The sequence below is a fragment of the Plecotus auritus genome (assembly GCF_963455305.1).
Source record: "Plecotus auritus genome assembly, chromosome: 2".
Lineage (NCBI taxonomy): Eukaryota > Metazoa > Chordata > Mammalia > Chiroptera > Vespertilionidae > Plecotus > Plecotus auritus.
Genome location: NC_137771.1, coordinates 46750400 through 46777868, shown reverse-complemented (window position 1 = coordinate 46777868; position 27469 = coordinate 46750400). Strand labels below are relative to the sequence as shown.

The window sequence follows — 27469 nt, the reverse complement described above, 5'->3', positions numbered from 1 at the left end:
GCCCAATGAAAGTAAACATTCCTGGCTGGACAAAGCTGCCACAGGCATCCCATAAACATCAAAAGAAAAGAAGTGCTGTGCTGGACTGGGCTGGGTCCTGGCTCACATTTTCTTGAGAGCTCAAGTCCTAATGTGCCAAGCTGAGCTCTGGATGGTGACCTCTGAGTAACAAGAGTGGGTTTAAAGGGTGTCCACAGGACCAAAGACAACAAACAGTCAACAATGTAGCTCCTTTTTGGGGAGGAAGCGCACATACATCAGAAAGGGTTCGGCAAATGTGCACTTAAAGCAAACCCCCCTATAAATCTGGATTAATGGGTAAAGACAACTTCCTTTGTAGGTATTTCCTTAGGAAGCACAGTAAGTACACATAGCAACACAAAGGAGTTTAAGAAAACTTCGCTACCTAGAGACTTGTTTTAATGAATAGGTCATTTTTATAAGTAGGCCAATTGTATGTAAATGGACTCTTAAACGATCAGGGAAATTAGTTTTTCCTTCTAAGTAGTTAAGATCTACAGAATGGCTGACCTTCAACATTTAGATTGCTTTGAGTCCCCGCTATAATTAATAAAGGTAGGAGAGGGGAACAAACGTGTTGAACACTGAGTCCATCAGTCAGTTACATATATTACTGCATCCTAACCTTTCTAGAAACCCTATGATATATCCCTATTTTAAGGAAGATGCCCAGGCTTATAGAGGTTTTAGCATAGCTAGGCTCATCGTGGCTGGGATTGGAACCCAGTTCTACCCGATACCCATCCCAACTTGTCCCTTCTCAATCTACTATTTTATACCCTTCTGTCATTAAGAACTTCTTCCATGATCAACTCACCTGAAACTATCCAAATGATCTTTACCAGCCCTTATTTTGACTCCAAGAGCAGGTTATCTAATTAGATCACTGGCCACTGCCAATAAGGTTATTCAGGAACCTTTTTTCTAGTTATAAACTTTTGTGATTTATTTCAGTATCCAAGTTATTAATATTTTTTCAACTGTTTTTATTATTTGGTATCATTTTGTTACTTCATATTTATCATGTGTGCATGTGTTATTTAAATTTAGTAATAATAAGAATACAGTAGTCCCCTCTGATCCGTGGTTTTTCTTTCCATAGTTTCAGTTACTTGTGGTCAACTGTGGTCTGAAAAAATTAAATGGAAAATTACAGAAACAAACAACTCACAAATTTTAAATTGTGCACCACTCTGAATAGTGTGATGAAGTCTCATGCCATCCTGCTCAGTCCCACCCAGGACGGGAATCATTCCTTTGTATAGTGTATCCACGCTGTATGCGCTAACCACCCCTGGCAGCCAGTTAGTCACCCTCTTGGTTATCAGTATTGTTGCAATATTGCTGCAGTATTGCAGTGCTTGTGCTCAAGTAACCCTTACTTTACTTAATAATGGCCCAAGGCACAAGAGTAGTGGTGCTGGCAATTCAAATATGTTAAAAAGTAACCTTAAAGTGTTTCCTTTAAGTGAAAAGGTATGTAGGTTCAGGAAAAAGCATAATATATATACACTGAGTGGCCAGATTATTATGATCTCTGAACACATAATAAGCTGGCCACTCAGTATACACACACACACACACACACACACACACACACACACACACACACACATATATTAGAGGCCCGGTGAATGAATTGGTGCATGGATGGGGTCTGGCCAGCCTGGCCAGGGAGAGGGGACATGGGCGGTTGGCCGGCCTGCCTGCTGGTTGAACTCCTGGCCGAGGGGACAGTTATTATATAGGATATACACTGAGTGGCCAGATTATTATGCGTTCAGAGATCATAATAATCTGGCCACTCAGTGTATAGTCCAGTACTATCTGCAGTTTCCAGCATCCACGTATTGGAACATACCCTCCATGTTTAAGGGGGAATTACTGTATTTAGAAATTATGAGCAGAAATATGTTCAGGATAATGACTTGATTTTGACATAATAAAATTCTTGAAAATAAAATTCAAAAGGACACAGATTGGCATGAAAATTGGTCACTGCATCTTAGAGAAATATTTCCAAACATATTTCTGACTCCCTTGATCTTCACCCATCCTAACTTTATAATAATTTTTTTTTCACGAAGCCACCATCTTCAGCTGAATACAAATCTGATAAGTAAATCCATGGGCCTATATTCTTTTTATTTTATTTTTTATTTTTTTTAATATATTTTATTGATTTTTTACAGAGAGGAAAGGAGAGAGACAGAGAGTTAGAAACATCGATGAGAGAGAAACATCGATCAGCTGCCTCCTGCACACCTCCCACTGGGGATGTGCCCGCAACCAAGTTACGTGCCCTTGACCGGAATCGAACCCGGGACCTTTCAGTCCGCAGGCCGACGCTCTATCCACTGAGCCAAACCGGTTTTGGCAAGGGCCTATATTCTTGAGAGAGGGTATATCTACCTTTGAAGGAGTCACTTCCCAACCCTGGAAAATCAACCCAAATAAGACCAGAAAAAGCACAAGCTAGTACTTTGCTTCACTATAAGTCAGTAAGGTTCAAACTTAAAAACAACAAAAAAGCAATGCTTTTGGCTCTTGGGCTGAGGCCCTGCATGCCACACTGCAACCTGAAAACTGCATTCTCCCCCTTTATGGTTGAGTTATAAGCCTTTGTAAAATGCTGACAGACCTTAACTATAGCGGGACAGGGTGAGTGGGTTTGCATAATGAACTTTTAAATGACTGGAGATAATATCTAGAAGGCCAAGCGTGAGATACATTTCTGGTTTGGGCTGTGGGCCAATGCAAACAGAACACATCATAAGTCATCACTGTGATTTCAATACTGTGGATAGGAGACGCCTCAGCATCAGCATGATGCGTGATGCTCACTAGGGAAGCCTGTGGATGCTTCTGCCTCATGCAAAGGTAACAATTGTGCTTTCAGCCCTAATAGGGGGCCCGGTGTGAGGAAGAACCAAGCTACACTCTGGGCCTTCAAAGAAGTCACTGTGTATTTTCACTATCCTGGCCTGACTCTGTGAGGAAGCGGCTTTTGTCCAGTCATAATAAATTCTCGAGTGTTTGATGCTCTAAATGGAGCCCAGTGGCTTTCAAAAGACAAGTTTGCCATTCTGGCCAAGGAATGTCTATGCCTATAGGGACCACACAGTTCCACCATCTCAGTTTTCTAAAGTCACATCTTGATTGAGTGGGGAACAAATCCCTTTGTGCGCCAATCAGCATTCCAACTCGATTCCACTGAGCCCAACATTCCAGTTCAGCTTTTCCCAGAATATAAACTTCAGGGAACATGCAAGGGCACACACACCAGTCTTTCCTCTCATCCCCATTCACTGTGCAAGATTTGTGTTTTGAAATTTGAAAGAATCTGCTGACTTGGCCACACCTCAGATCTCCTGGTAGCGGGGCAATGCACGGGAGAAATTCTTGTCACCTGAATATTCTGTTATGAATGGGGTGGTTCTGTCCTCAAATTTTGAACCAAATTCCTCAACAATTAGACATTATTTTTTTTTTTTGTCTAAAAATGCTACTGGTTTTTCAAGAACACAGAAAAATAGTGAATAATTTGGAGATGACAACTGAAGTGGATACTATTTTCTTAGCAAGAGGCAACAATCAAACACACAAGACTGTAACCAGGCCTTTTTCATTGTTACAGCACCTTAAACCTAGCACAGGTCTGCTGTGGAGAGATGCGTAAAATATTTAACGAATTAAAGAGCAAATGGATTTATGTGCCTGTGCTCAAAGGTCTTGCATCCTGGCTATGGAATGAAACATGTAAAGAAACAATCATCATGAGCTGGGTATATTCAGGGTGACAGAGGACATGTAACCTGCTTCTAAACCTGGGGCAACAGAGAAGGACTTGCAAAGGATGTCACACTTAGCAATCCATGGGATTTTTGCAAAGGAGGAAATATGGTCTCTGTCCTTCAGGAGCCCCTTAAGATCTTGAAGAAAGAAGGAAATATTCCAGATTCTAATTTGAAAGTACAAGTCAGAGTGAGAGTCAAAGCTAAGTGTGTGGTCAAGAGGTTGAGTGTTGAAGGAGTTTGGGAGAGAGATCAAAATGGGCAGGCCAGGGTTAGTAGTATGCAGCCATGGTGGTGGTGGTGGTGGTGGTGGGGGCAGGGGGGGGGGCAGGCAGTACTCTGCCTTTTATCAGGCAGAGTGGGCAAGACCCAGAGCAGAGTGGAGAGGGAGAGAAAGCCCACATTTCCTGTCCTCTTGCTGGAATGCACAGGCATTTTGGGGAGGGGAGGAATACAGAGGAGTGGAAATCAGAATAGTAAGAAAATACACCTGTGCAGACATTGGAAGAACTGAGCTAGAGCTGGGCTTCAGGAAATGTGAGCTGACCCAACAGGGCAAGGAGGATAAGGCTGGGAGGAGCTGTGATGGGGAGGAGGGTTTGCTGGGGTTCCGAGCTTGTATCCCTATCTCTTCATCCCAAATTAGGTCTGACCTCGGGAATCTAGGGAAAAGCAGACACACGAGATCACAATTCCCACTTGAGATTCTAGGGAGTGAAATACATTCTTTAGAATAGCATACATTTACTGAAGACACACCTTGTGGTAGATTCTGTGCTAGGAAGTAAAAATGATTCAGACATGGTCCCTGATTATAAAGGGCTCCCAAAGGAGACAAGGATATGAATGCATTATCACAGATAGTAGAAAAGGGTGTCATGAGAGAGACACAGAGACTATATGATGGGAGCATACTCTGGGAGATTCCTGAATGAACTTGCTCTGATGATGGGCTAGCCAAGTGGCCTTCAGCTAGGGAATCCCATGGAATGAAGTGCAAATAAACATAAAGATCTTTGATCCTATCACACAGTTTGTTAAAAAAAAAATAGAAAGCACAGGCCCTGGCCATTATGGCTTGTTGGTTGGGCATCATCTCATTCACCGAAAGGTTGCTGGTTCCATTCCTGGTCAGAGCACATGACCAGGTTGTGGGCTTGGTCCCAATATTCCACTCTCACATCGATGTTTCTCTCTTTCTCTCCCCATCCCTTCATCTCTCTCTAAAAATCAATAAAAATATTAAGAAACAAGACATCTGACTGCAGCCACATGAAAGACCCTGAGCAAGAACCACCTAGTGGAGTCTAGTTAACTCGCAGAACCTGGAGAGATAATAAGTGATTGGTTGAAGCCACTGAGTTTAGAGTGGTTTGTTACCTAGCAATACATAGAAAGCACATATTTTAAGACCTGTCATGTAGCAGGAACTTGTTCTCTATGTTTTGATTGGCTGGGTGAATGGATGGATAGCAGTCACTAGGGGGCCAGCCTAGAAAGAGCACTGGCTGCCCTGAAGACTGGCTGTGTGACCCTAGGCAATCACTTCACATCTATAGTCTGCATTTCCTCATCTGTCTGATGAGAGGACAGGACTAAGAGATCTCTGAGGTTCATTCTCAACCCAAACCTCCCTGGTCACTGAAGAGTAACTATGAACATCCATGTATTTGTTTGTGTGGCCATCTCTGTAATCAGCCTGTCAAGACTCTGATGGCATGTAAAAGCTTACAGAAGCTAACTCAAGCTGTGTAAGAAGGTGAGGAGGGATGGGTGAGGTAAGTGGGGAATTTAACACAGGATGCAAGGGTTTTCTCACGCAGCCTGGCAAGGAGTCGGGCCAGGCCTTCAGAGGAACAGGAACCGAGACTGGAAAGCTGCTGGGAACCAGGTCCGGACTCTCCCTCCACCCCCAATCTCTAGATTCTTGCTAGGAATCTGCTTAAATCTCCTTTTTCTGCACTCTCTGCAAACCAAATTTCCCGAGTTCTCTGCATTCACAGCAAAGGGTGATCATTCTACTGTCCCCATGTTGACCTCATGGCACTACCAGCAACTCACACACACTGACTGGCTGTCTCTGAGTCCCAACTCCAAATTCCCAGGACAGAGACTCTGACTGACCCAATTAGAGTCAGGTATCCACCCCAGGTCCAATAAGCTCTCCTCAGAATGGCAGGGCTCCACATATAAACACGGCCGTGATTATTAGACATCAGGGGTTATTGTAACGTAGGCAGCCTCCCTGAAAGTTGTCTATCACAAAGTCCAAGAAAATGAAATAACCACTGCATAGATTATTGATAATGATGAGAATTCTCTAACTTAAGCTCCATCTTCATGTGCACTAAAATCCTTTCCAAAGCCACTGTAAAACTAACAAATTTCAGAATAAAAGTGAATTTTCACACTCATTTAGGTTCCGCATAATTATCATTGTTTTCTAAAGCCTTTAGGATAAACCTGTGAAGGTTATGACAAAGCTGGCTGGTGAGGGCACCTCAATCTCTGGTTGCCAGGGCATGCTAGGCTGTCTCCTTCCTGGCCACTTTATTAGAAGATGAGATTTGAAGACCATAAATGAATGTCTCCACTGAACTCCAACACCAATTACTGAAAGCTATTGAGGATTTGGGTATCGCTTTAGAAGCTATTCTATTTATGGATGACCCAGCAAGAGAATCAAGGCAAGCCATTAGGAGATTCTACAGAAACGTAGGGGCCTCAAGATGAATGCTATTGAATAAAGGAAAAGCAGTTATTTTTGACATTTTGACAATCACTTTAGGATCTGGTTCTTATTAGCCCCATTTTGCCTTTTAAAAGGTTTCCTTTCTTTTTCCTTTTCTTTCCTATCTTTCTTTTACTTTTATTCTTTTTTGTACTGAAAATGTCCAGAAATTTGGAACAGAAACTTACAATAAAACGCGACCCCTGACCCTCTGATCTATCAATCTTTCAAACAGACAAAAATACCTAGAGAAGCCTAGAAGAAGGTATGTCTTGGTAGTTACCTGATATGAGTTGCTGTATTGGTCATAACCTTATAATTGCTTTTTTGGGAACTGGAGTAGAACAGAGAGAACAGGAAAATGCAGCAAATGAGTGTGTGTGCGTGTGCATGTGTGAAAGAGAACTCGAGAACTCATTTTGGCTGTAAATGCTTTAAAATCTTACATATGCCAACAGGACATCCTCTTGCATATTTTTGTTCCAATCATTCCATTTTGCAAGCTGCATTATTCACAAATGAGACATTCAAGAAACACCAATTCTGAAATAAAAACGTGCACACCACCAGTGGAAAAGCAAACAAAAGCAGCTAATGTACTGTGGCTAAAAAAATTTTCAAACAAAGTGGCAGTAATTTACTGCCCTTGCTCTTAGCTGGACCGCATGAACATAATCAGAACCCCCAGGACTGATGGGAAAGTGTGATTTACAGTAAGTCTCAGGATAATAAAAGAAAATGAAAAAGCAAATTGCGCATGAACATGAAAGCTGTATTTCTTCCGCTTTCAGCAACTGCATCAAATTTCCAGCCAGAATTTCAGAGAGAAACTTAGAAGTCCCTCAAGAAGCAAGCTCTGAGCCAACCAGCAGCCACACGTGGACACTGCCCCGGCCGCCTGAATGACATAATTAATATTTGGAGATGACAGTGATTAGAAAGACACACACTATGCCATCTGTGTGAGTAGAAGTAAAGAGGTAGGCAGACCTGGATCTGAGTCTTGGCTATGTCACTTCTAATCTGGCATCTTCCAGCAAATTATTTAACATCTAGAAGCTCTAGTAATACCTGCTGAGTCAGACTGTTAGGTTGATTAAATAAAATAAAGTATCTAAAGCCCTTCAAAGGCTGCTTAGTACATGCTAGTCTCAATAAATTATAAATAATGCACTTTTGTAAATCAGTTAGTATAGTCAAGGCACTTAGAATAGTACCTGGTACATAGCCAACTCCTATATAAGTATTTGTCAGTATTATTACTGTACAATAAAATCTTAGGTAATCAGAATTTAGACAATAGGGTGGCTAAGTTAATTTATTTTCATGGTAAAAACCTCCTCTAAACCACTTCAGTGCTCAAAATGGAAAATTCATCTAAAATATATTAGTCTAGCCCTGGCTGGTATGGCTCAGTTGGTTAGAGCATCGAACTGTGTACCAAGAAGTCACAGGTTCCATTACCAGTCAGGCCACAGGCCTGGATTTCGGGTTCGCTCCCTGGTTGGAGTGTGTACGGGAGGCAACAAGAAACTGATTCTCTCTCTCTTTTTCATTCTCTTTTTCTCTCCCTTCTTCTCTCTTTAAAATCAGTGGAAACATATCTTCAGATGAGGATTAAAAAATAGTAAAATAAAATATATTCGTTTCCTTTCCAGGGTTAGTAAGAATAATATGTTAAGTATCAATCTAAAACTTTTTACAAAAGTGGATCTTGCTTGGCTCCAAGAACACAAATCAGAAGCCCTGGGTTCTAGTAACAACTCTTTGATCTATCAGCTGTGTCATGTGGAGCCCCAGTTTACTCATCTGTACAATAAGGACAGGCATGCCTGTCATGCCCTTCTCATGACAGTTTTGGTAACTATCAAACACAATCATGCATGTAAAATTCTTTTTTAAAAAAATGCAAGGCAAATACAAGGCAGTATAAATTTGTTACTACTATTCTTTAGGGCACCATAGCCTATTTCTAGGGATGCATACACACAAGGGTAAGGAAATTCCAGATTGTACCAAAGATAGTGCTTTTTTATTATGGTAAACTCTACATAACATAAAATTTACCATTTTTAACTATTTTTAAGTGTACCTTTCAGTGGCATTAAGTACATTCACAATGGGCAACCATCACCATCATTGGTCCACAGAACTTTTTTCATCTTCCCAAACTAAGATACAGTACCCATCAAACAACAGCTCCCCATTATCCCTTTATTCCAGCCCCCTCCAAAAACCATTCTACTTTATCTCTATCAATTTGACTATTTGAGATACTTCATATAAGAGGACTCATAAAGAATATTGCTTTTTCAATAAATCCCTTATTTATTTTCTTACCTTTTCTATCTCTGTCTGCTGAACTTGAGTGCAGAAAACAATGGCAGATAATTATTTGAGGATTTCGTTTCATGGGTTCTAGATCCTTGAGGTCTGTGACAGGACTGTAAGGACCAGACACTCCACCCTGATAGCATCCTCCAAGCCCTGAGGGGGCTGATGCCTCAGTCTGGCCTTGATTGCAAATGTGGAAGACTTCTCAGAAGCTGTGATATTTTAAGGCTATGCAATGAGGACCAGGGAATGCAGTCTGGTTATATCTCTACCACGAAAGCACTATTTGATATTGAGTGAATCCTTCTCTCTGAGTCATGTCAGTTAAACTTGAGGCTAACTGTGTTAAATGATCCCACAGCAGTATCAATGTCATACTCATGTTTTGATGGCATTTCTACTTTGCAAGATATAGATTTCATTCTCTCCCACTCTCTATTTCCATCTCCACCCAAGAACAACACATTTTGTACACTAGAAATGGAAGAAGAGGAGGATATCTATGATATATTTTCTGGGAAAATAAAGTAGGGTGAATGAAAAACTGGAAAAACAAAAAAACAAACAAACTAAACTAAACTAAACTGGTTTTAGATATTCCTGGCCGGTCATTTGGTGATTCATCTCTCCTCTGACTGGAGGGAGAGGTGGGGTTGGGGCAGGGGGGTTGGGCGGGGGGGGGGGGGGCGGGGGGACAGAGTAGAGAGGAGTTTCGTAGCACATGCCAAAATGTTATTTAAAACACACACATACCCAGGAACAGAGGCTTTGCTCAAATTCAAGGCAATGACTTCACAACTGGAAAGAGAGATACTGAATTAAAGAAACCATATGAATTGCAAAAGATAGAGCTATTCAATCATTTTTCATTATCTCTACATTATACCAACATGTACACCAGCTCCAGGATTCTAAGGCCCTGTTGAGTACAGAAAACAGTGTAGCCAAATATAAGATGTCATAGATGAAAAGAGTTATGTATTTGGAATGAGCAACTACCCTTATCATCCAGGAACTTCGCAACTTGGATGCATTTTATATGAGGAGACGCTTCTGGTCTAATAAGAGCCTGGCTCTGGGAAGAAGAACAAGATGACCCACATTCTTACAGCGGAGACACTTTCACACATGAATTACCGAAGAAAAATGGCAGCTGCTTCAGAACACTGGCTGCCTGCCCCAGGAGCTGGCCCTCGGGGTGCTGCAACTCAGTCTGCAGGGCCCACTTTCAGCATGGATTGCAATCAGGACAGCAGGGCTAAGTACCACATCCATCTGACTTCTAGAGTCAGGTGACAAGTTAGGCATATTATCACTTTCCCCCCCCCCAGATAGAGTAGCTCTTGTTCGAAAACTATAACCCCTATTGGCTACAGTGGTCAGCAAACTGCGGCTCTGTTGACTAATGAGTTTGCCGACCACAGACCTAGACTCTCGATTCCAATAATTACAGGCAGTTGTTGTTCCTTGTGATTAAGCCCCTATCCCAGTGGTCGGCAAACTCATTAGTCAAGCTGCAGTTTGCCGACCACTGGGCTAGGATAAAGTCAATTTTATGTGTATGGGTATTTCCAAAACTGTGTCCTCCAAACAGTTTCATAAATATGAACTAATGAGACCAATAATACATGAAATACTGTAATGATAATTTGTAGTACTCTTAATTAAGAGTTTTAAGGCCTTCCTTCCCCCAGCTGCTGGCACCAGCTTCCCTCTGGCATGGGACCCAGGCTTCCCTCGCAGCTGCTTCCTCAGGTCTAATTAGCATATTATGCTTTTATTATTATAGATTTTTTCCACAAAAGGATGACAGAAGATAGGTCTATTTCCATTAAACTGATGTCAGAGACTGAAAATTTCTGAGTCATAGGATTTTAGAGACAGAAAAAAACTTCAAGTATTAGCTACACCAACACCCTAGCGCATTCCTGGTATAGAATTCCTGAGAAAGGTCAGGCAGTCTGGAGAGGGAGATTGTGTCCTCATGAAGGAACAGGCGAGGGAGATAGACTATGTGAAATTACACTAGGTCTTTGGCCTTTTGGAATTTTGGTTTCTTCATCTATAAAAGAGGAAACTATGTTATAAGACTATGTGGGAGTAGAAATAATGTGTGTACAGCAGCAGTGTTCAACTCTTGGTTATCAGTGAGTGTTAGTTTCTTCCCCTTTTAGTTTTTTAAAAAATATATCTTTTTGTTGATTTTTAGAGAAACAGGAAGGGAGAGGGATAAAGAGATAGGAACATCTATGAAAGAGGAACATCATTGATCAGCTGCCTCCTGCACGCTCCCTACTGAGGATTGGGCCCACAACCCTGGCATGTGCCCTGACCATGAATTGAACCAGCCACCTCTTAATTCCTGGGTCGACGTTCAACCGCAGAGCCACACCGGTTGGGCCCCTTTTAGTTTTTTTTAATTAAAAAGGTCTTTCATACATTGGGCTGAAATCTGCTTCTTTGTAACTTTTACCTAGTAACCTCAATTCAAATGTCTCATGGAACCATTTTTTCTTTCTTTTATTAGGCATCGCTTCCAATATTTGGGCACAGTCATGAGGCTTTCTATAGCCTTTTCTTCTCCAGCTTAAACCTACCAAATTGCCTCCACCATCCCTTAGAACTAATGAATAACACACGTCATACCTTTAGGGAGTACCAATAGAAATTGGAGTCAGACCAATTGGGAGCATATTAAGGCAGGATCCCTGCTTTCAAGGAGCCTAAATGTATAACACAGTCTGGGCAAAACTGGGGCTAAATCAAAATACAATTAAAGTATTATCACTGTGTAATTAAGAGTAATTAAGTTTGATTGGAAAATCAGAGAAGGCTTCATGGGAGGTGACATTTGAGCTGGATATTCAAGAACTGGAAGGATTTTGAAGGGTAAAAAACTTATGCTGGGGAAACAGCATAGACAAAGGCATGGCAAAGTGAAAATGTATGAAATGTGCCCTGGCCAGTGTGGCTCAGTTGATTGGGTGGGTGTCGTCCCATGCATCGGGAGGTTCCTGGTTTGATTCCCGGTCAGGGCACATGCCTGGATTTTGAGCTTGATCCCAGTAAGGGGAGTGCAGGAGGCAGCCAATTGATGATCCACTCTTACATCAATGTTTCTCTCTCTCTCTCTCTCTCTCTCCCTCTCCTTTCCTCTCTCTCTATAAAGCAATTGAAAAGTAGAAAAGAAAATGTATAAAATGTTTTAAGGTGGATGCTGTGGAATTATATCCTCCCAAAATTCATATGTGGAAGCCCAAACTCCCAATCAGACTATATTTGGAGATGCACTCTTTCAATTATGCACACACTTCTTTTTAGTCTGATAGTGTGTTTTTCCCACTACCAGGGGTGGGCAAACTTTTTGACTCGAGAGCCACAATGGGTTCTTAAACTGGACCGGCGGGCCGGAACAAAAGCATGGATGGAGTGTTTGTGTGAACTAATATAAATTCAAAGTAAAGGAGCGGAGGGGAGAGCAAGAGAACCATATAGAACAGCCGGATCTAGCCCGCGGGCCGTAGTTTGCCCACGGCTGCACTAGACTATGAGCATCTTGAAGACAGACACATGTAATTTGTTTCTGTACCTGGCACCTACAAATGCTTATTCAATGAATTACTAAGACAAAATAGGAATGTTGACTTGAAAAAGTTCAGAGAACCAGAAAGATACTAAAGAGGTCTGTAGGCTCTTAAAAACATTCTCTGAACTATATACACTTATAATAGAGGCAGTTCTCCACACTGGCAACAAGACAAGATGTAATCATGATGGGGGCTCTGTCTGTATCCTTCTCCAGCCAACAGTTGCATTAATGTCTTAGATGAGGACCTAATTAATATAAAACACAATGTTAGCAGGTTCTGTATATGCTAAATAATGGCATCAAATAATATGCTAAATCAAACATGGTGAATATATAAGAATAGGTATGATGGGAATAGTGAGTACTGAGACATAAAATACCGATTACAAAAGTATGAGAAAGGAGAGATGCAGGTAAATGGCAAACATTGTGAGAACCTCACAAGAGATTTAGTCAACTGCAAGCTCATCATAAGTTAATAAGATGATGATGCTACCCAGAAGCTGAGAATTTCAGTTGCAGAAATAAAAGTGCAAAATGAAGGGGATGGTCCTGCTGCGTTCTACATAGTCCAGGCCTACATGGGGAAATGTGTTTTCACTCCAGGAGGCCACCATTTATGGGGGAAGAATCTTGAAAACGAGTGAGGAGGAGAAATAATGACAATAATGGTAAATGTTTAGCCATAGAAAAAGGAGAATCTTTGGATGATAATATAATAACAATGCACTACCACAGCCATGCATGATGTCCCCTAATCCTTAAAAGAACATCATGAGGTCTAGGTGTCCATGAACTAGGTCTTCTACCTAAGAACAGAAAAGGCCCCCCAAAACCATTTAAGACCATTTGTCATTTTATCTCAAAGTTCAAAGCAACACTGGAATTAATGAGGACAATAATAAGTTTCATAACAGATTGCTTAAATAAATAGGACATTGATTTTGACTCTTCTTTTCACTGTACTTACAAATTTATCTACAGATGTATTTTGGCTTTCTTTATTAGTCAAAAATAAGGCTATAAGACGCTGCTTCAAACCCTGCATAACATGCCTGAGAAGCTTAGAATTACCTGATAAAGAAAACCTCAAGTCATCTTCAAGTCTGAAATGACCACACACAATGCTAAGGAAGGTAGAGTCCATGTCCTTTTGCTCCAGCATTTAACTTTGTCTTTCTCAAAGTCAGAATGTGTAATAATAGGAATTCTTAAATTCCCGCCCCCCATTTTATAAATGATCAAAGTGGGACTCAAAAAGGTTAAGGAATTTACCCAAGGCCATACAGCTACTGAGCACTAGAGCAGAAACCGAGACCAACCTGACGACAAAGTCCAAGGAACAGCCTTCCTCCACTTTCTGAGAAGCAGACATAGCAGAAAGAATGAGAATGAAGACCAGTTGGCTCAACATAAGAAAAAACAACCTAAGCTTAGGATTTCTCAAAGACAAAACATAGGTTAGCCTTGTGCAATGACAGGAAAGAAAGTGTTAATGTAGAAGTGTGCAAATTAGAAAAAAAGCATTAATGTAGAACCACTTAGGAAGCTTTTGGAAGCAATCACATATCAGCTAGAAAGTTGGATTGTATGACCTCTAAAGGTCATTCAGTTTAGAGATACAGGAGACCTAGACCCATCTCCTCTCAAAAGGGCTGAGTAGCTGAGCCCCATATCCTAATAGAAGCCCCATATCCTAAAAGAATCACTTGGCAGGATGAGCACTGCTGAGGACTGAGAAGAAACTGCCTAGCAGGTTGATGTAGCACTGGAGGGATGGGCTTCAGGGGGCAACTTCAACTCACTACAGGATGCTTATGTTAGCACCAAAGTGGCATTAATTTTAAGACCAGCATCTCAAGATCTGCCCAGGATTTACCTGTTATCTGGGCCCAAAGTTTGATTAGATGGTCATGATCAGCCTGTTCCCACTAACAATCATTAGGAGAGAGATGCTTATCACCAACAGAAAGGCTTTCTATGAGCTCATGTCTTCAGTGTGGCTGCACTATTAAAAGTTTCCTAGCCCTGGCTGGGTGGCTCAGTTGGTTGGAGGGTCATCTCAAACACTGGAAGGTTGTAGGTCCAATTCCCTGTCAGGGCACATATCTAGGTTGCAGATTCAATCCCCAGTCAGGGCAGGTACCTAGGTTGTGAGTTCAATCCTTAGTCAGGGCATGTGCAGGAGGTGGTCAATTGATGTTTATTTCTTTTCCTCTTCCTCTTCCTCTCTCTCTCTCTCTTTCTTTCTCTTTTTCTTTCTCATTCTCTTTCTCTTTCTCTTTCTTTCTTTCTTTCTCTTTTTCTTTCCCTCCCTCCTTCTGTCCCTCCCTCCTTTCCTTCCTCTCTCTCTAAAATCAATGAACATATCCTTGGGTGAGGATTAAAAAAAAACAGTTTAGGATAGTTATTTTAAACAGTATGGAAGTCATAGAAAAAACCCCAAAAACTTTTAAAAATCACAGCAGGGCAATTAAGAATATCCATCTTCCAGAGAAGATATTCTATAAGGTCAAAAGCTTAATCTCATTCTTTATTTCCTCCCTATAAACATGGATTGCTATTTTAGAAGTAGAGTTATTGAGAATACGGATTGTGTAGTCAGAAAACCTGAACTTGAATCCTGGCTCTGCCATTTAGCAATTGAGTTACTTTACCTCTCTAAGCGTGTTTTCCTGTCTATAAAATGGACACAACAGGACCTCCCACCCATGATTTTATGGCACATTAAATAGGATAATACTGTGAGTAATGTGTCCAGTACAGCACCTGGGACAGAACAAACATCTAGGAACTATTAGCTGTAAGAGTACTTCCTTCCACAGCAGTGGTTCTCAACCTTTCTAATGCTAGGACCCTTTAATACAGTTCCTCATGTTGTGGTGACCCCCAACCATAAAATTATTTTCGTTGCTACTTCATAACTGTAATTTTGCTACTGTTATGAATCGTAATGTAAATATCTGTGTTTTCCGATCGTCTTAGGCGACCCTGCTAGCGGTTCTCAACCTGTGGGTCCCGACCCACAGGTTGAGAACCGCTGCTGTAGAGCCTAAGACCATTGGAAAACACAGATATTTACATTACGATTCATTAGCAAAATTACAGTTATGAAGGAGCAACAAAAATAATTTTATGGTTGGGGGTCACCACAACATGAGGAACTGTATTAAAGGGTCATGGCATTAGAAAGGTTGAGAACCACTGTTCCACAGGGATGTGCTACTCCACCAAAAAGTGAGCTTCATAAGAAGAGAGTGTTTTCTCACCACTGTATCTAACGCCTGGCACACAGTTGGCACTCAATAAATACCTGTTGAATGAATGAGTGAATATAAGTGTTTGGAAAAAAAACTGAAATTAGAGACCTGGGAAGAATCTCCAGGAAAACATAGCTATCTGAGTTCAAAAGATGAACAAAGGCCATGGATAGAAAAGCCTTGCAAGTTAACGTGAATTCTACACAAGCATATTCCAAAGGCTGGAGTTGGTCAGGTCTGATGAACGTCCAATAGGATCATTTACAGAAAATGAGTTACCCTTAGTTGCAGCAATTGGGGGCAGAGCTAGAGCCCTCTGAGGCATGTGGGGAATTGAACTTCCTAAGCGGCTGGCCCAGCTAAAGCTCGGAGCATTTGTTAAAGCAAATGAAGCATTTGATGGAGTAAACCCAGGCAAAGAGATATTTAAGCATGGGGCCTTGACAGGATCTGCCCTGAAGTAATATCGCTTGGAACTAAAGAAATGATTAGTGAGCTTCTCATGGCCCTACAGGAAATCTTGCCTGGCACAGGAATGCAAAAATTTCCAACCTTGTCTAAGAGCAGTTTCCCCACACTCCACCGCCTCCTAATGATGTCTGTAATGGGTTGCAGAACTCACTGCCTGCCGAAGGCCTTGCTGCCTTCCTCCTATTGTGGGTCCATTGTGGGTCCTTATCCCAAACAAGGGACTTGTCCTGTTTGTGGACTAACTTCCTGTTGCAAGCTCAGGAGAGTTAAAATGGAGTTGTGGGCATGTAAGCCTCCAGAAAACAGGCCAGAGCAAATGAAGGGCTGACCCCTACCTCAGACAGCCATTAGCTGGGCCTCGCCAAGGAAGATGTGAAAATCCTTTGTTCCAGGGTAACCGTCTGTTTTCAAACAGGTATGTTTACATCCTTCTTTAAAGCACTTACCACTCGTGCTTCCCACACAGCCAAGGGAACCATTTGCAGAACACCCCAGCACCTCTGCCTGGAAGCTGAATGCCCCACTGACAGGCACACAGGGGAGGAGACAGAGGGCTGGTGTTAGGGGCTGGGGCCACGAGCTGGAGCTGGAGCTGAAATAACTGGCTGCAAAGACCCCTGAGTGGTGAGGCTGGCTCTCTCTGCCCCTTCGTGCGCCAGAGGCAAACTCCTCCCCTCTGAGCAGGCTTGGAAGAATCAAGATTGACTATAAAGGATAGTTTTCCTGCTCTTTTTGACAAAATTCCATAGCCCTCACCTCGTAGGTTCCTTTCCCTAAAGTGAAAAGACTGGTTGAGTAAAGAGGATTAACAAGAGTCCTGGAGATAGCAGCTTGATTGAAGGGGAACTGATTTCCATGCCATGTGCTTCTATGCTGGATTCCGGGCAAAGGGACCAAGAGCTTGTTAGTTCTGGAGAGAAAGCAGCCGTAGCAAGCTGGCCAGAACCTCCCCTGCTTTCCTATCAAGACAGTGTTCTCACTGCTTCCAGGTTTAGATCAGATTTTTTTTTTATTGCTATAAAGGAACACGAAACTAACTTTGGGTGATCAGGAAAGGCTTATCTGAGGAGATGACAATTGCGCCCAGACCTGAAGGAGAGGAAAGCAAGAGAAGAGGATTCTGGGTAGAGAGAATAGCATATCAATATGCCTTTCAGTCAGGAATAGGCCTGGCTTGCTGGAGGGGCTTCAAGGAAGCTAGTGTGGCTGGTGCACAGCCCGCTGGGGAGAACAGTGCAAGGTGAACTTTGGGAGATGTAGACAATGCTGGATCATTAGGCCTAGGACTTCGGACTTGCCCTGTGGTTCCATTGCTGTCCTAGGTCCTCTCTATCAAAGTAAAATCCCTCTGTGCTTTAGACCTTACCCTACAAAATTTTTTGCCCCAGAGAATGCAATACTGCCTTTCACAGAGAGTTAAACGTCAGATTATAATCAGTAATGATAATCGGTTACACAGAAAGTACTTTATATATTTTTAAGCATTATACACACACACACACACACACACACACACAGTTTAGAAAAATTTCTTTTTATAAAATGTAGTTCCTAGAATTTTAAAGTTGGGAAAGATAGGAGAACTTCTCATGCTGCAAGGAGGAAATGCAAGTTAGGAGATTTACCTGAGGTTCCAGCTGTTGTTTCATTAGAGTAGCACCTTGGAATAGAAATACTGGTATAATACCAGTGACATGCGTGATGGTAAAATGTTTAGTAGCCACATTTAAAAGAATCAGGCAAAATTAAAGTTAATAATAGATTTCACATAGTCCAATATGTGAAACATTATCATTTCAACATGTAATCAGTAAAAAATTAATACTAAGTTATTTTAAGACCTTTTTTCCTACTAAGCCTTTGGGATCCAGTTGTAGCTGTACACTTACACTAATCTCATTGTGAACTGACCACTTTCAGGTGCTCGACAGCCTCAGGTATCTAGTGTCCGAAGCCTTGGAGCTTCACAATGGCTGTGGAGTTGAGTTGGGTCTGAATATAAGCTCTTTCTTACGTGCTCTACCCTACCCTTGGGAATAACAGAACATCTGCAGTGAGCAGCTATCTGTGCTAGAGACTGCAAGGGCACGTCACACTTTATCTGGCCCTTGTGACAACCCTTTAGAGCCAATGTCACTTCCCCCTTTTTCCATAGGAGGTTATAGAGGTTCCAAGTGCTTCTGTGGTTGACAGTGGCAGGACAATGTCAGTCCTTTAACGAAAGTGATGCTATCAACATTAGGAGGATATGGCTAAGGCCGAAACCTGCTGAAATTGGGCTGTATTAAACACCACGTGGCTCCCCCAGCAATTTCACCAGAAGTTCCTGCAACCAGCTATCAGTTTTGAAAATGAAACAAAGGATGGATGAGCTGCCAGAGACTCCAGTCCCAGAAGGACTGTCCTTTAGCTTACCAAGTACCGAGGTTCGTGTCCCAGTCCACCCCTATCTTGCCCCTTCGCCCACTACAGGCTCCAAATACACATAATAAGTTGCACGAGGAAAGGACTCAGCTACCCCATTCGAACTAACTGTGAACTAAGCTCCAAGCTATCAGCCAGCCAATTCCATTTAAATAGACTCTTTATGTACCATGGAAAATCAAGTGGAAGAGAGGGGGAACAAGAGGAAGCTACCACTCCTGAATTAGAGAACTTGGTTTACAGCCCCTTGACAGTAAAGTTCTCAGGGAAGAGGTGCACTAAGGTGCTGAGGCCAGCATGTGTCTTTCTATTGTGACCATGCAGACAGCTGTCCCAGGGCAATCCATAGATGTGTTTCTTGGCCAGGAAAACCATCTTAGGTGACAGATACCAATACCTCCACCCACAAGTGAGCAAAAGGAAGCTCAGAGTCATACTAACTCCAGAACCCATGTTCATGAGGACCATGCTATGCATTTCCCTACTATGTGCAAAACTCCAAGGCCATGGAGAAAACCAGCTCTCCATTTAAAAAAGCAAGCCAGGCCCAGCCAGAGTGGCTCAGTGGTTGAGTGTTAGCCTATGAACCAGGGGGTCACTGTTTGATTCCTGGTCAGGGCACAGGTCCAGGTTGCTGGCTCGATCCCCAGTGGAGGGCATGCAGGAGGCAGCCAATCAATGATTCTCTCTCATCACTGATGTTTCTATCTCTCTCTCTCCCTCTCCCTTCCTCTCTGAAATCAATAAAAATATATTAAATAATAAAAATAAAAAATAAACATTAAAAAAGCAAGCCAGGGCAAAACTACCCCCAAATCTAGTCTGTCAGCACAGAGAACTAGTTGCAGTTGGAAACAGGCCTTGGTATTTTTTTTAAGTAGTAGGCTCCCGCTCTTTCTGCTACCTAGGGCTACAATTTCCAGTCCTTTCTCCAAAAGAAACATTTGGCTTTCTGTAGAGAACCTCTGAGACCTCATGTGACTGAAAATGGAAGAAGGGGATAAGAGGCCCTCATCACACCCCACCCCAAACCCCCTGGGGAAGCTGAGGTTGGGCCCTTGTGGATCCATGTACTTTAGGAGGCCCTTGGTTCTGAGGCATTTGTTTCAGACATTGCCCCCCTGCCCCATCAATAGTAGCTTTCATCAGCTCTTCTCCGGTGGTCTTGTCTCTTTTCAATTTCATTTCCTGTTGGAAAGGTAACTGTTTAGTGCCACTGACTGCACTGGGTTAACAGAAAACCAGGGCCTGAGTGAGGCTGAGGAGCCAGGGTGGGATTGATGGGTGGAACAGAGTGGCCAAGTGAAGAGAACGGCATTCAAGAATATCACGTGTTGGATTTTATTTTGGCTGCTCCCTCAAGAGAGAGAAATTGCCCCGCAGGAGCAGGAGATAGAAAGGCAAGGGAGACAGTGTCATCAGCTGCCATGCTGCATTTGGCCGGAGGCCTTGGTGGGAGTCTTGGCACTACCATTCACCAGCTGTGCCCCACAGCCAAGTCCTTTAACTCCATGAGCCTCCGTCACCTACCTGTTCTACTGCAAAGGGTGGTGTGAATTCACATGATGTGTGCAACATGCTTAGCAAGCGCATCACACCTAGTAGGTATTCGTATGTAATAGCTATGAACTGGCACCGATGGTGTTTGAACCTATACAATTTAACACCAGATTTTCTACTATACACCGGCATTGTGCAATATGAGCATGTCCATAGATTAGAGAGCCCCTGATTTTAAAGAGACAGGCACAAAACAGAGCATTTCAATACAGCATGGTAAAGACTCTAATCAAGATAGATATAAAGAGGTATAGAGCCCACATATGAAATATTTAGGGGCACTGTTGGCAGCATGGTCAATGGGGTTGATGAAAGATTTTATTAATTGTCTTTCCTCTAGAATGTAAAGTCCAACAAAGGGGGAATACAGCCTGTCTTACTCAGCACTGTGCTTCTTAGGAGCTCTATGGGGAAAAGGGGGTGAGCGAATGTTTATGGTGATGCTTAAGTAAAGAAGGAGTTAGCCGAGTGTAAAACAGGGCTAAAGATATCCAGTCAGAAGAAACTGCACAAACAGAGACATATCCCTAAACATATCTTTAGGAAATTAAGAGGCAGGTTGTTGAAACAAATGGAGTACAAAGTATGGAGTGTAGGGGTGAGGAGAAGGACTCAACAGGGGTAAGACCATGGAAAAATCTTGTTTACCAAGCTAAGAAGTATGGTGCTTATGTGGGTGAACACTTGTGTGTAAGGCCATTGTGGGCAGCTGCTGGCATGGGCTGATTTAACAGGACCTGCAATTCCTGTTCCAAGCCTAAAATATGCTTTCCTTGCGAGACTGTCAAAGTACCTATGATTTTTTTTTTATTATCAAGCCCAAAGTAATAACCACATTAACCAGAAACAGCTGCTACTTCTTATTCTCCAATTAGTTTATCAGATTTGCTAGCCAGATCAATTTTCACAGCAACCATATGAGGTAGTTACTTTCATTAGCTCATTTGACAAATGAGAAGACCAAAGCACAGATAGGTTGGGTGGCTTGCCCAAAGTCACACAGCATTCCAGTAGTAGAGTCAGGATGCAAACTTAGTTACCTTGGCTCCAGAATCCATTCTCTTAACCACCACTTTATTTCAAATGTATCTTCCAGTTCACCATTTCTCTCTTCAGTTGACTGCATCCACTGTTTAACCCATTTGATGAATTTTTAATTTTTATAACTTTTTTAATTCTAGAATTTCTATTTAGTTCTTTTAAAATATCTACTTTTTTGTCATATTATCCTGTACTTGCCCTATGGTTTCTATTCCCTCTTTCATCGCGAAACATTTTCTAACATTTATACTCTCAAATTTGTCTGTTGTCTTTAGTTTCTAAGATATGAACTTCTCCACATGTTTGATCTGCTGGCTCTCACTTATGGTGGCATTCCCCCCACCCCCACCCCTCTCTTTTCTGTTAATCCTCACCCAAGGATATTTTCCCATTGATTTTTGGAGAGAGTGGAAGGAACAGGGAGAGACAGAGAAAGGGAAACATGGATGTGAGAGAGACACATTGATTGATTGCCTCCTGCATGCGCCCTGACCAGGACCAGAAATCGAGCATGCCACTGAGGTATGTTCCCTCGACTGGAATTGAACCCAGGACCCTTCAGTTTCAGATGCTGTATCCACTGAGCCAAATGGCTAGGGTGCATTTTTTCTGTCTTGCATGTACTATAATATATAAAAGTAAACTTAACATCAGCAGGAGTTTGCTGTTGTTGTTTTGATTTTTTTTAATTTTGATTTTGGTGGGAAATCCACATGCACTGAGATGTTGAGACACTTTTATGACCTGCTTTTCAGTATCTCACAGTTCAATTAATTCCAGACCAAGTTTTTACATTATTTTCTTGGCTTGTGGCTTGTGCACTAAACAATAAGAACCCTGAACCCATACACATGTTTAGCGTAGGTTTGGTTTGGATTTCTCATGGGTGATCCCCATGACCCAGGGTGGCTGACAGAATTCCATGCCAGAAACCTCAGCAGAATCTTCCTTATTTCATGCTCAGCCCTGTCATTCCTCACTGACAGCTAGCTACACAGGCGGTTGTTGGCTATGGCCTCAATGCTCATCCCCACTGGGTACTTACTGAAACTCCAGCCCCTAAGAACCCTACATACTGCCCATATTTTCATAGGACCTTTTGTTTAATTCCTTCTCACTAATTGTTGCTCCATTACTGAGCTTGCTCTTCGTTTCTAGAACCTGGGATTTCTACTTTTTGCGTATAAGTCTGGCAATGGATTTTTTTCCCCATTGTATAGTCTCACCAGCATCTCTCTGTGATTGGCTGATATGTCCCTTGACAACCTAGTCTATCAAATTGACCAGAAGGTTATGATTAAGCATGTAGATATCAATCTTTCCCTTATGGAAGACAGAGACCTTGGTCTGATTCATCTTTGCATCCTAAGTCTTCAGACAGTGCCCAGAACAGAGTAGGCAGCAATCAAGATTTGATCAATGAATGAATTAATTTATCATCTTTTCTTTGAAGTGGGAATGAAAGACCATGCAATAATGATCTTCTAGATGAAGAAGATACCAAGAATCCCTGGAAAGCCATCCATGCTCTCTGGAAGATCATGCTGAACATACAAAAAGTTTGAGGCCTGCCTGAGTTCAGTCCTTTGGCCGGTAGGTTCATTACTACTGACACTACTTCTCTCTTGAAGAGCAATCACTGCTAATTACATGCTGGTCTAGCAGAACTATGAAGGCTGGCAGGCTAGGATCTTCCCAGGGCTCTGCTTCTTTTCAGCACACACTGATGTCCTTTCATAGCCACACTTGGAACCTGATTAATAGCATGTAGGGGGCAATAATGTCATTTTTCTTATTGGTGCCATAAGGAGCTGGCCAATTAAGTTCACATTTTTGGAGCACCTGACACAGAGTAGGCACAGAGTTAACGTTTAGTGTGCTTCATGTCTTCTTCTCCATTAAAAACAGTTCATAAATGTTTGTTGAAAATCTTCTGCCTCCTGGGCACTGTGCTTGGTGCTGGAGGTGGAGAAGAATAACATACAGTCCCTGTTTCAAGCCTTAATTAGAAAAAGAATTTCCAGATCAAATTGAATAAAAATTACTCTAAATGTCCTTTGATTTAAGGTGAAAAGACATCTCACCTCATCCTGCCACCCTAAAATACCCAAGAATTATAACCAGCAAAATAATTTTGCCTATGACTATGTTGTACAGTTCTCCCACCTCAGAGTGGAAATACAACTCCCAGTGAATATATGAACAGATAATAGAGAGCTGATCATCAAAAGCAATTATTTATTTATTTTTTGGTTAATCCTCACACAAGGATATTTTTCCACTGATTTTTAGGGAGAGTAGAAGAGAGAGGGAAAGACAGAGAGAAACATTGATGTGAGAGAATCACATCGATTGGCCGCCTCCTGCACAAGCTCTGACCAGGGCCCAGCCAGGGAGGAACCTGCAACCAAGGTGTGTGTCCTTGACCAGGATAGAACCTGGGAGTCTCTTGTCTGCAGGCCAATGCTAACTGGCTAGGGCTCATCAAAGGCAGTTTTTGACAATGACTTTTGAGTTCCTTTTATCATTATAATCCCAGAACCTTGAATTATGCCTGAATTAAAGTAGAAACTCAGTAAGTCTGTTGAATGTATTGGCATATATATATATATATATATATAGAGAGAGAGAGATAGATAGATAGATATAGATATAGATATAGATATAGATATAGATATAGATATAGATATAGATATATAGATATATATAGATGTGGCCCATCCATCTATGTCCCCAGATATGGTATGGCCCATCATTCCACACATATTTATTGAGGATTTCCTATGAATGGCAGTCTGTCTGAGATCTTGTGATGGGGACAAAGACAAAAAAATAGATAAATAAAAATAAAAAAGAACAAGATAGATATATTACCTACAAGGAATTTCCAGGTTTAAGGGTGAGGTGTCTAGGTATGTAAGTCACCATGATATAACAGAAAATGCAAAGAGAAAACCATGGAAATGGGCTCTGGGAGTTCCAAAGGATAGGCCACTTCCTGCAGAGGGATTAGGTAAGACAATGGCTCATGGAGACTTTATCCTCAGACTTGAAGGAGAAGTAATTTGCTGCCTTGTAGAAGGGAGAGAATGGGTATTGGTAAGGAAGGAGGAGCCAGTCAGATGGGAAGAATGACTTAGACAAAAGCAGAGGGGCAGAAAAGCACAGGCTATATAGACAGAAATACAAATTTGACTGGAAATGCGTAAAAGGTCATAGAGGGGACTAAGGAGAAATAAGGCTGGAAAGGTAATATGAGGCCATTGCAGGGGCTTTAAATGTGTCCTGATTTATCATTCCAGGATATAGGCTCTCTACAGAGTAGCCAGTGCTTAGCATATGGCTAGGCTTCATTAATACTACAACAACCTCATAGTAGCAACCTGCTCCCCGCGTGCACAGAGGAAGCTGCCATCTGTATGCGCAGGCAATTACAAACACTTCACATACTCTGTCCTGAACCCTGCAAGCGTATCAAATACTCACTGTAAAAGGTCACCCAGCAAACAGCTCTGAGCAATCCTGGCTCAGGCGGAATCAAATCCCCTAAATAAGATCCACTAGAGGCAGTGTCAGGAAGGTCAGCAACAACCCTATTTCACATCTTGAAGCGTTTTCACCATGTGGAACATTTTAGGGAAGAAGAGAAAGGCAAGAGAAAGAGAGAGAGAAGAAAAAAAAACCCTCCAGAAAAAATAGAATTCCAAGTCATTAAATGTGAAATGATCACAAAGTAAGCAGGGAATTTATTTTGGCCCCCACCTCTTCCTAGTGATCTAAAAAGCAGTTGATTTCAAAGTAGCTGTGCCAGGGTTCAAAATGGAGTTTCACGCCTCCCTTCCTCCCCCTCTCCCAGTGCGTCCCCACTGTGTACCTTTGTCGAGTTCACTTGAAATGTTCCATGATGAGGTAGGCACTAACTCAGCAGTGACTGACAACTCTGTTTCTGAAAAGAAAAAGAAGGGAGGGGAGAGAGATGAGGGCAACATTAACCTCAGTAACTTATGGGCTGTTAGAAGCATTACAGGAGATTTCCAAAGGCCCTGCCTTCTGAGAGCGACCACTGCCATTCCGTAGCTTATTAAACAGAACGGCCGCTCCCCCTGCCAGGCAGAGGCGCCTGCCTTGGAGAGGCTGTCCAGATGAACGATCTGTAGGCCAGATGGGCAGGTTGTTGTCTTTGAAACACAGGCTTAAAAATTAAAATGTAAATATTTCATTAACGAAAAACCAAGCCTGCAAAAATGATCCGCCATTATCAAACATAAGCTCTCCCATGTCTTGTTAGAAGGCCGGTCTTAGACGGATTTATTCAACAGTCCTCCCATGAAAAATAAGGAAGATCAATGTTGCTTTTGCTGCTGATTTCATTCGTGTTTGTGAATTTATAGCATTTGTATTTCTAGAGAAACTCATCTCTCTATATTGAAACCCTCAGTCAAGACCAAAAATAGCATTTGAATACTGAGAGCCATCTGCGGTTAACTGAACTTAAAAGATAAATTTCAAAAACACCATAGTACATTTTCCTAGGATTGCACTAATCTCCCCTTAGGTGACTTCTACACACACACACACACACACACACACACACACACACACACATTCACTATATTATGAAACTTTAGTGCTGTGCAGGACCTCAGAGTGCCCAGAGCCCAGGCCATTAGAGATATGGTACCCATGCCATAAGTTCCTCTTCCTTCAATCTGATACAGACATCACTCATCAATCACGGCCCTTCTTGTCTAGTAAACCTGGGATCTGCCTTGGCATCTTTTCAACACAGTCCTCTAGGCAGCCACTAAGAATGCATCTGAGTTGGAATACAAGGTGAACTTTATTAAGTGGAAGAACTGGAATTCAAATCCAGGTCTGTCTGACTCTGCCACCCACACAACTCCCAGCAGCCCATGCTGCCTAGTACTCAGGTCTGTGAAACAAACCCGAGTTGCTTTTCACCTCACCTCTCCCTTGCTTCACCTTTTCACCTAGATAAGCACACTTTCCACATTTCCTTATTTGCTGATGGGGACTGTCTGCCACATGGCTGTAGGAGCCACACGCCACCATCAGTGAGCTCGGCCAACGACAGGATGTTTACCCGCGGAGACCTTGCAGGGGCCCGCTTGTAGCTTGTCTCCTGAGTCTTCGATCAATCTGCCACGCACAGCTGAGACAAAAGGGTTGTTTGGTTTGCACATACCTCCTTGGCTTGCCTCTTTCCCTGTCCACGTGGGAAAGGAAGCCAGTGGGAAAGAAAGTACACAGACCATACATGCCCTCCCTATTTCATATGGCCCCCATTGCCTCCTACCTCCGGGGGTTGGGGGGCGGAGGGGAAGCATAGATTCTTTTAAGGGTACCTGAAGTATGACATAAAGCACATAAAATTCCAAATACAAAACCAAAAAGAAAAATTTACCCAAAAAAGAAAACTGCTTAACACAACACCCTAGGAAAAGGCAGTGCTTCTGCTTCAGCCACTTGTCCTGGGAAGAGCCTTTATGCAGATGATCTCACAGGAAGAGCTGAGTGTCTACACTGCAGAGCCCTCAGAGAATGACTCCCACCCAAGTTCCACCCTGGCCCCATCCTGATACCACCCACTTGGCGCTTTGAATAATAATAGCCCCTTGTTTGCAGTAGCATGGACCACTGTGGTTTGCCTTAGAAAAAGGCCCATCAGCCCAGCCAGTGTGATTCAGTGATTGAGCGTTGACCTATGAACCAGGAGGTCAAGGTTCAATTCCTGGTCAGAGCACATGCCAGAGTTGCTGGCTCCATCGCCAGTGTGAGGCATGAAGGAGGCAGTAGATCAATGATTTTCTCTCATCATTGATGTTTCTCTCTCTCTCTCTCTCTCTTCCCCCTCCCTCTCCCTCTCCTTCCCTCTTTGAAATCAATAAAAATATTTTTAAAAAGAAAAAGGTTCACCAAGTACTCCAATGCGCACACTTCGGGGAACTTGGGAACAGAAGCATGGTAGCCAAGGTGGCATTTCAGGCGCAGAAGCTAAGGGTGGCGAAGCAGTGGGATTAAGACAGATCTTGACAACATTTACATTCAATATTTTCATAGCTCCATCTTACTGCTGCTCACAGTTACATTGCCAGCATTACAGGCTTCATTTTGCAGTACTAATTTTATAGAAAGTTAGTTGTAGTATGTCACTTGGTTTTTCTAAACTGAGTTTGAATATAATTCAATCGCTGATTGAATATAATTTAGGGCTGATGACAAA

General features: G+C 42.3%; 1 protein-coding gene across 2 annotated transcripts in view; it reads right to left on the bottom strand.

The window, feature by feature from the left end:
* The window catches only part of ROR1 (receptor tyrosine kinase like orphan receptor 1), a gene marked incomplete at its 5' end in the record, with an annotated part of 394299 nt that overhangs the window by 146504 nt on the left and 220326 nt on the right, over positions 1-27469 (bottom strand). Inside the window, one exon of one of the 2 annotated variants that reach the window (XM_080656374.1) lies at positions 25100-25171. In XM_080656374.1, coding sequence (XP_080512500.1) covers positions 25100-25171 — 72 coding nt within the window. Of the gene's footprint in view, positions 1-25099; positions 25296-27469 lie in introns of those variants that run through there. The other variant, XM_080656373.1, reaches the window with a different exon arrangement.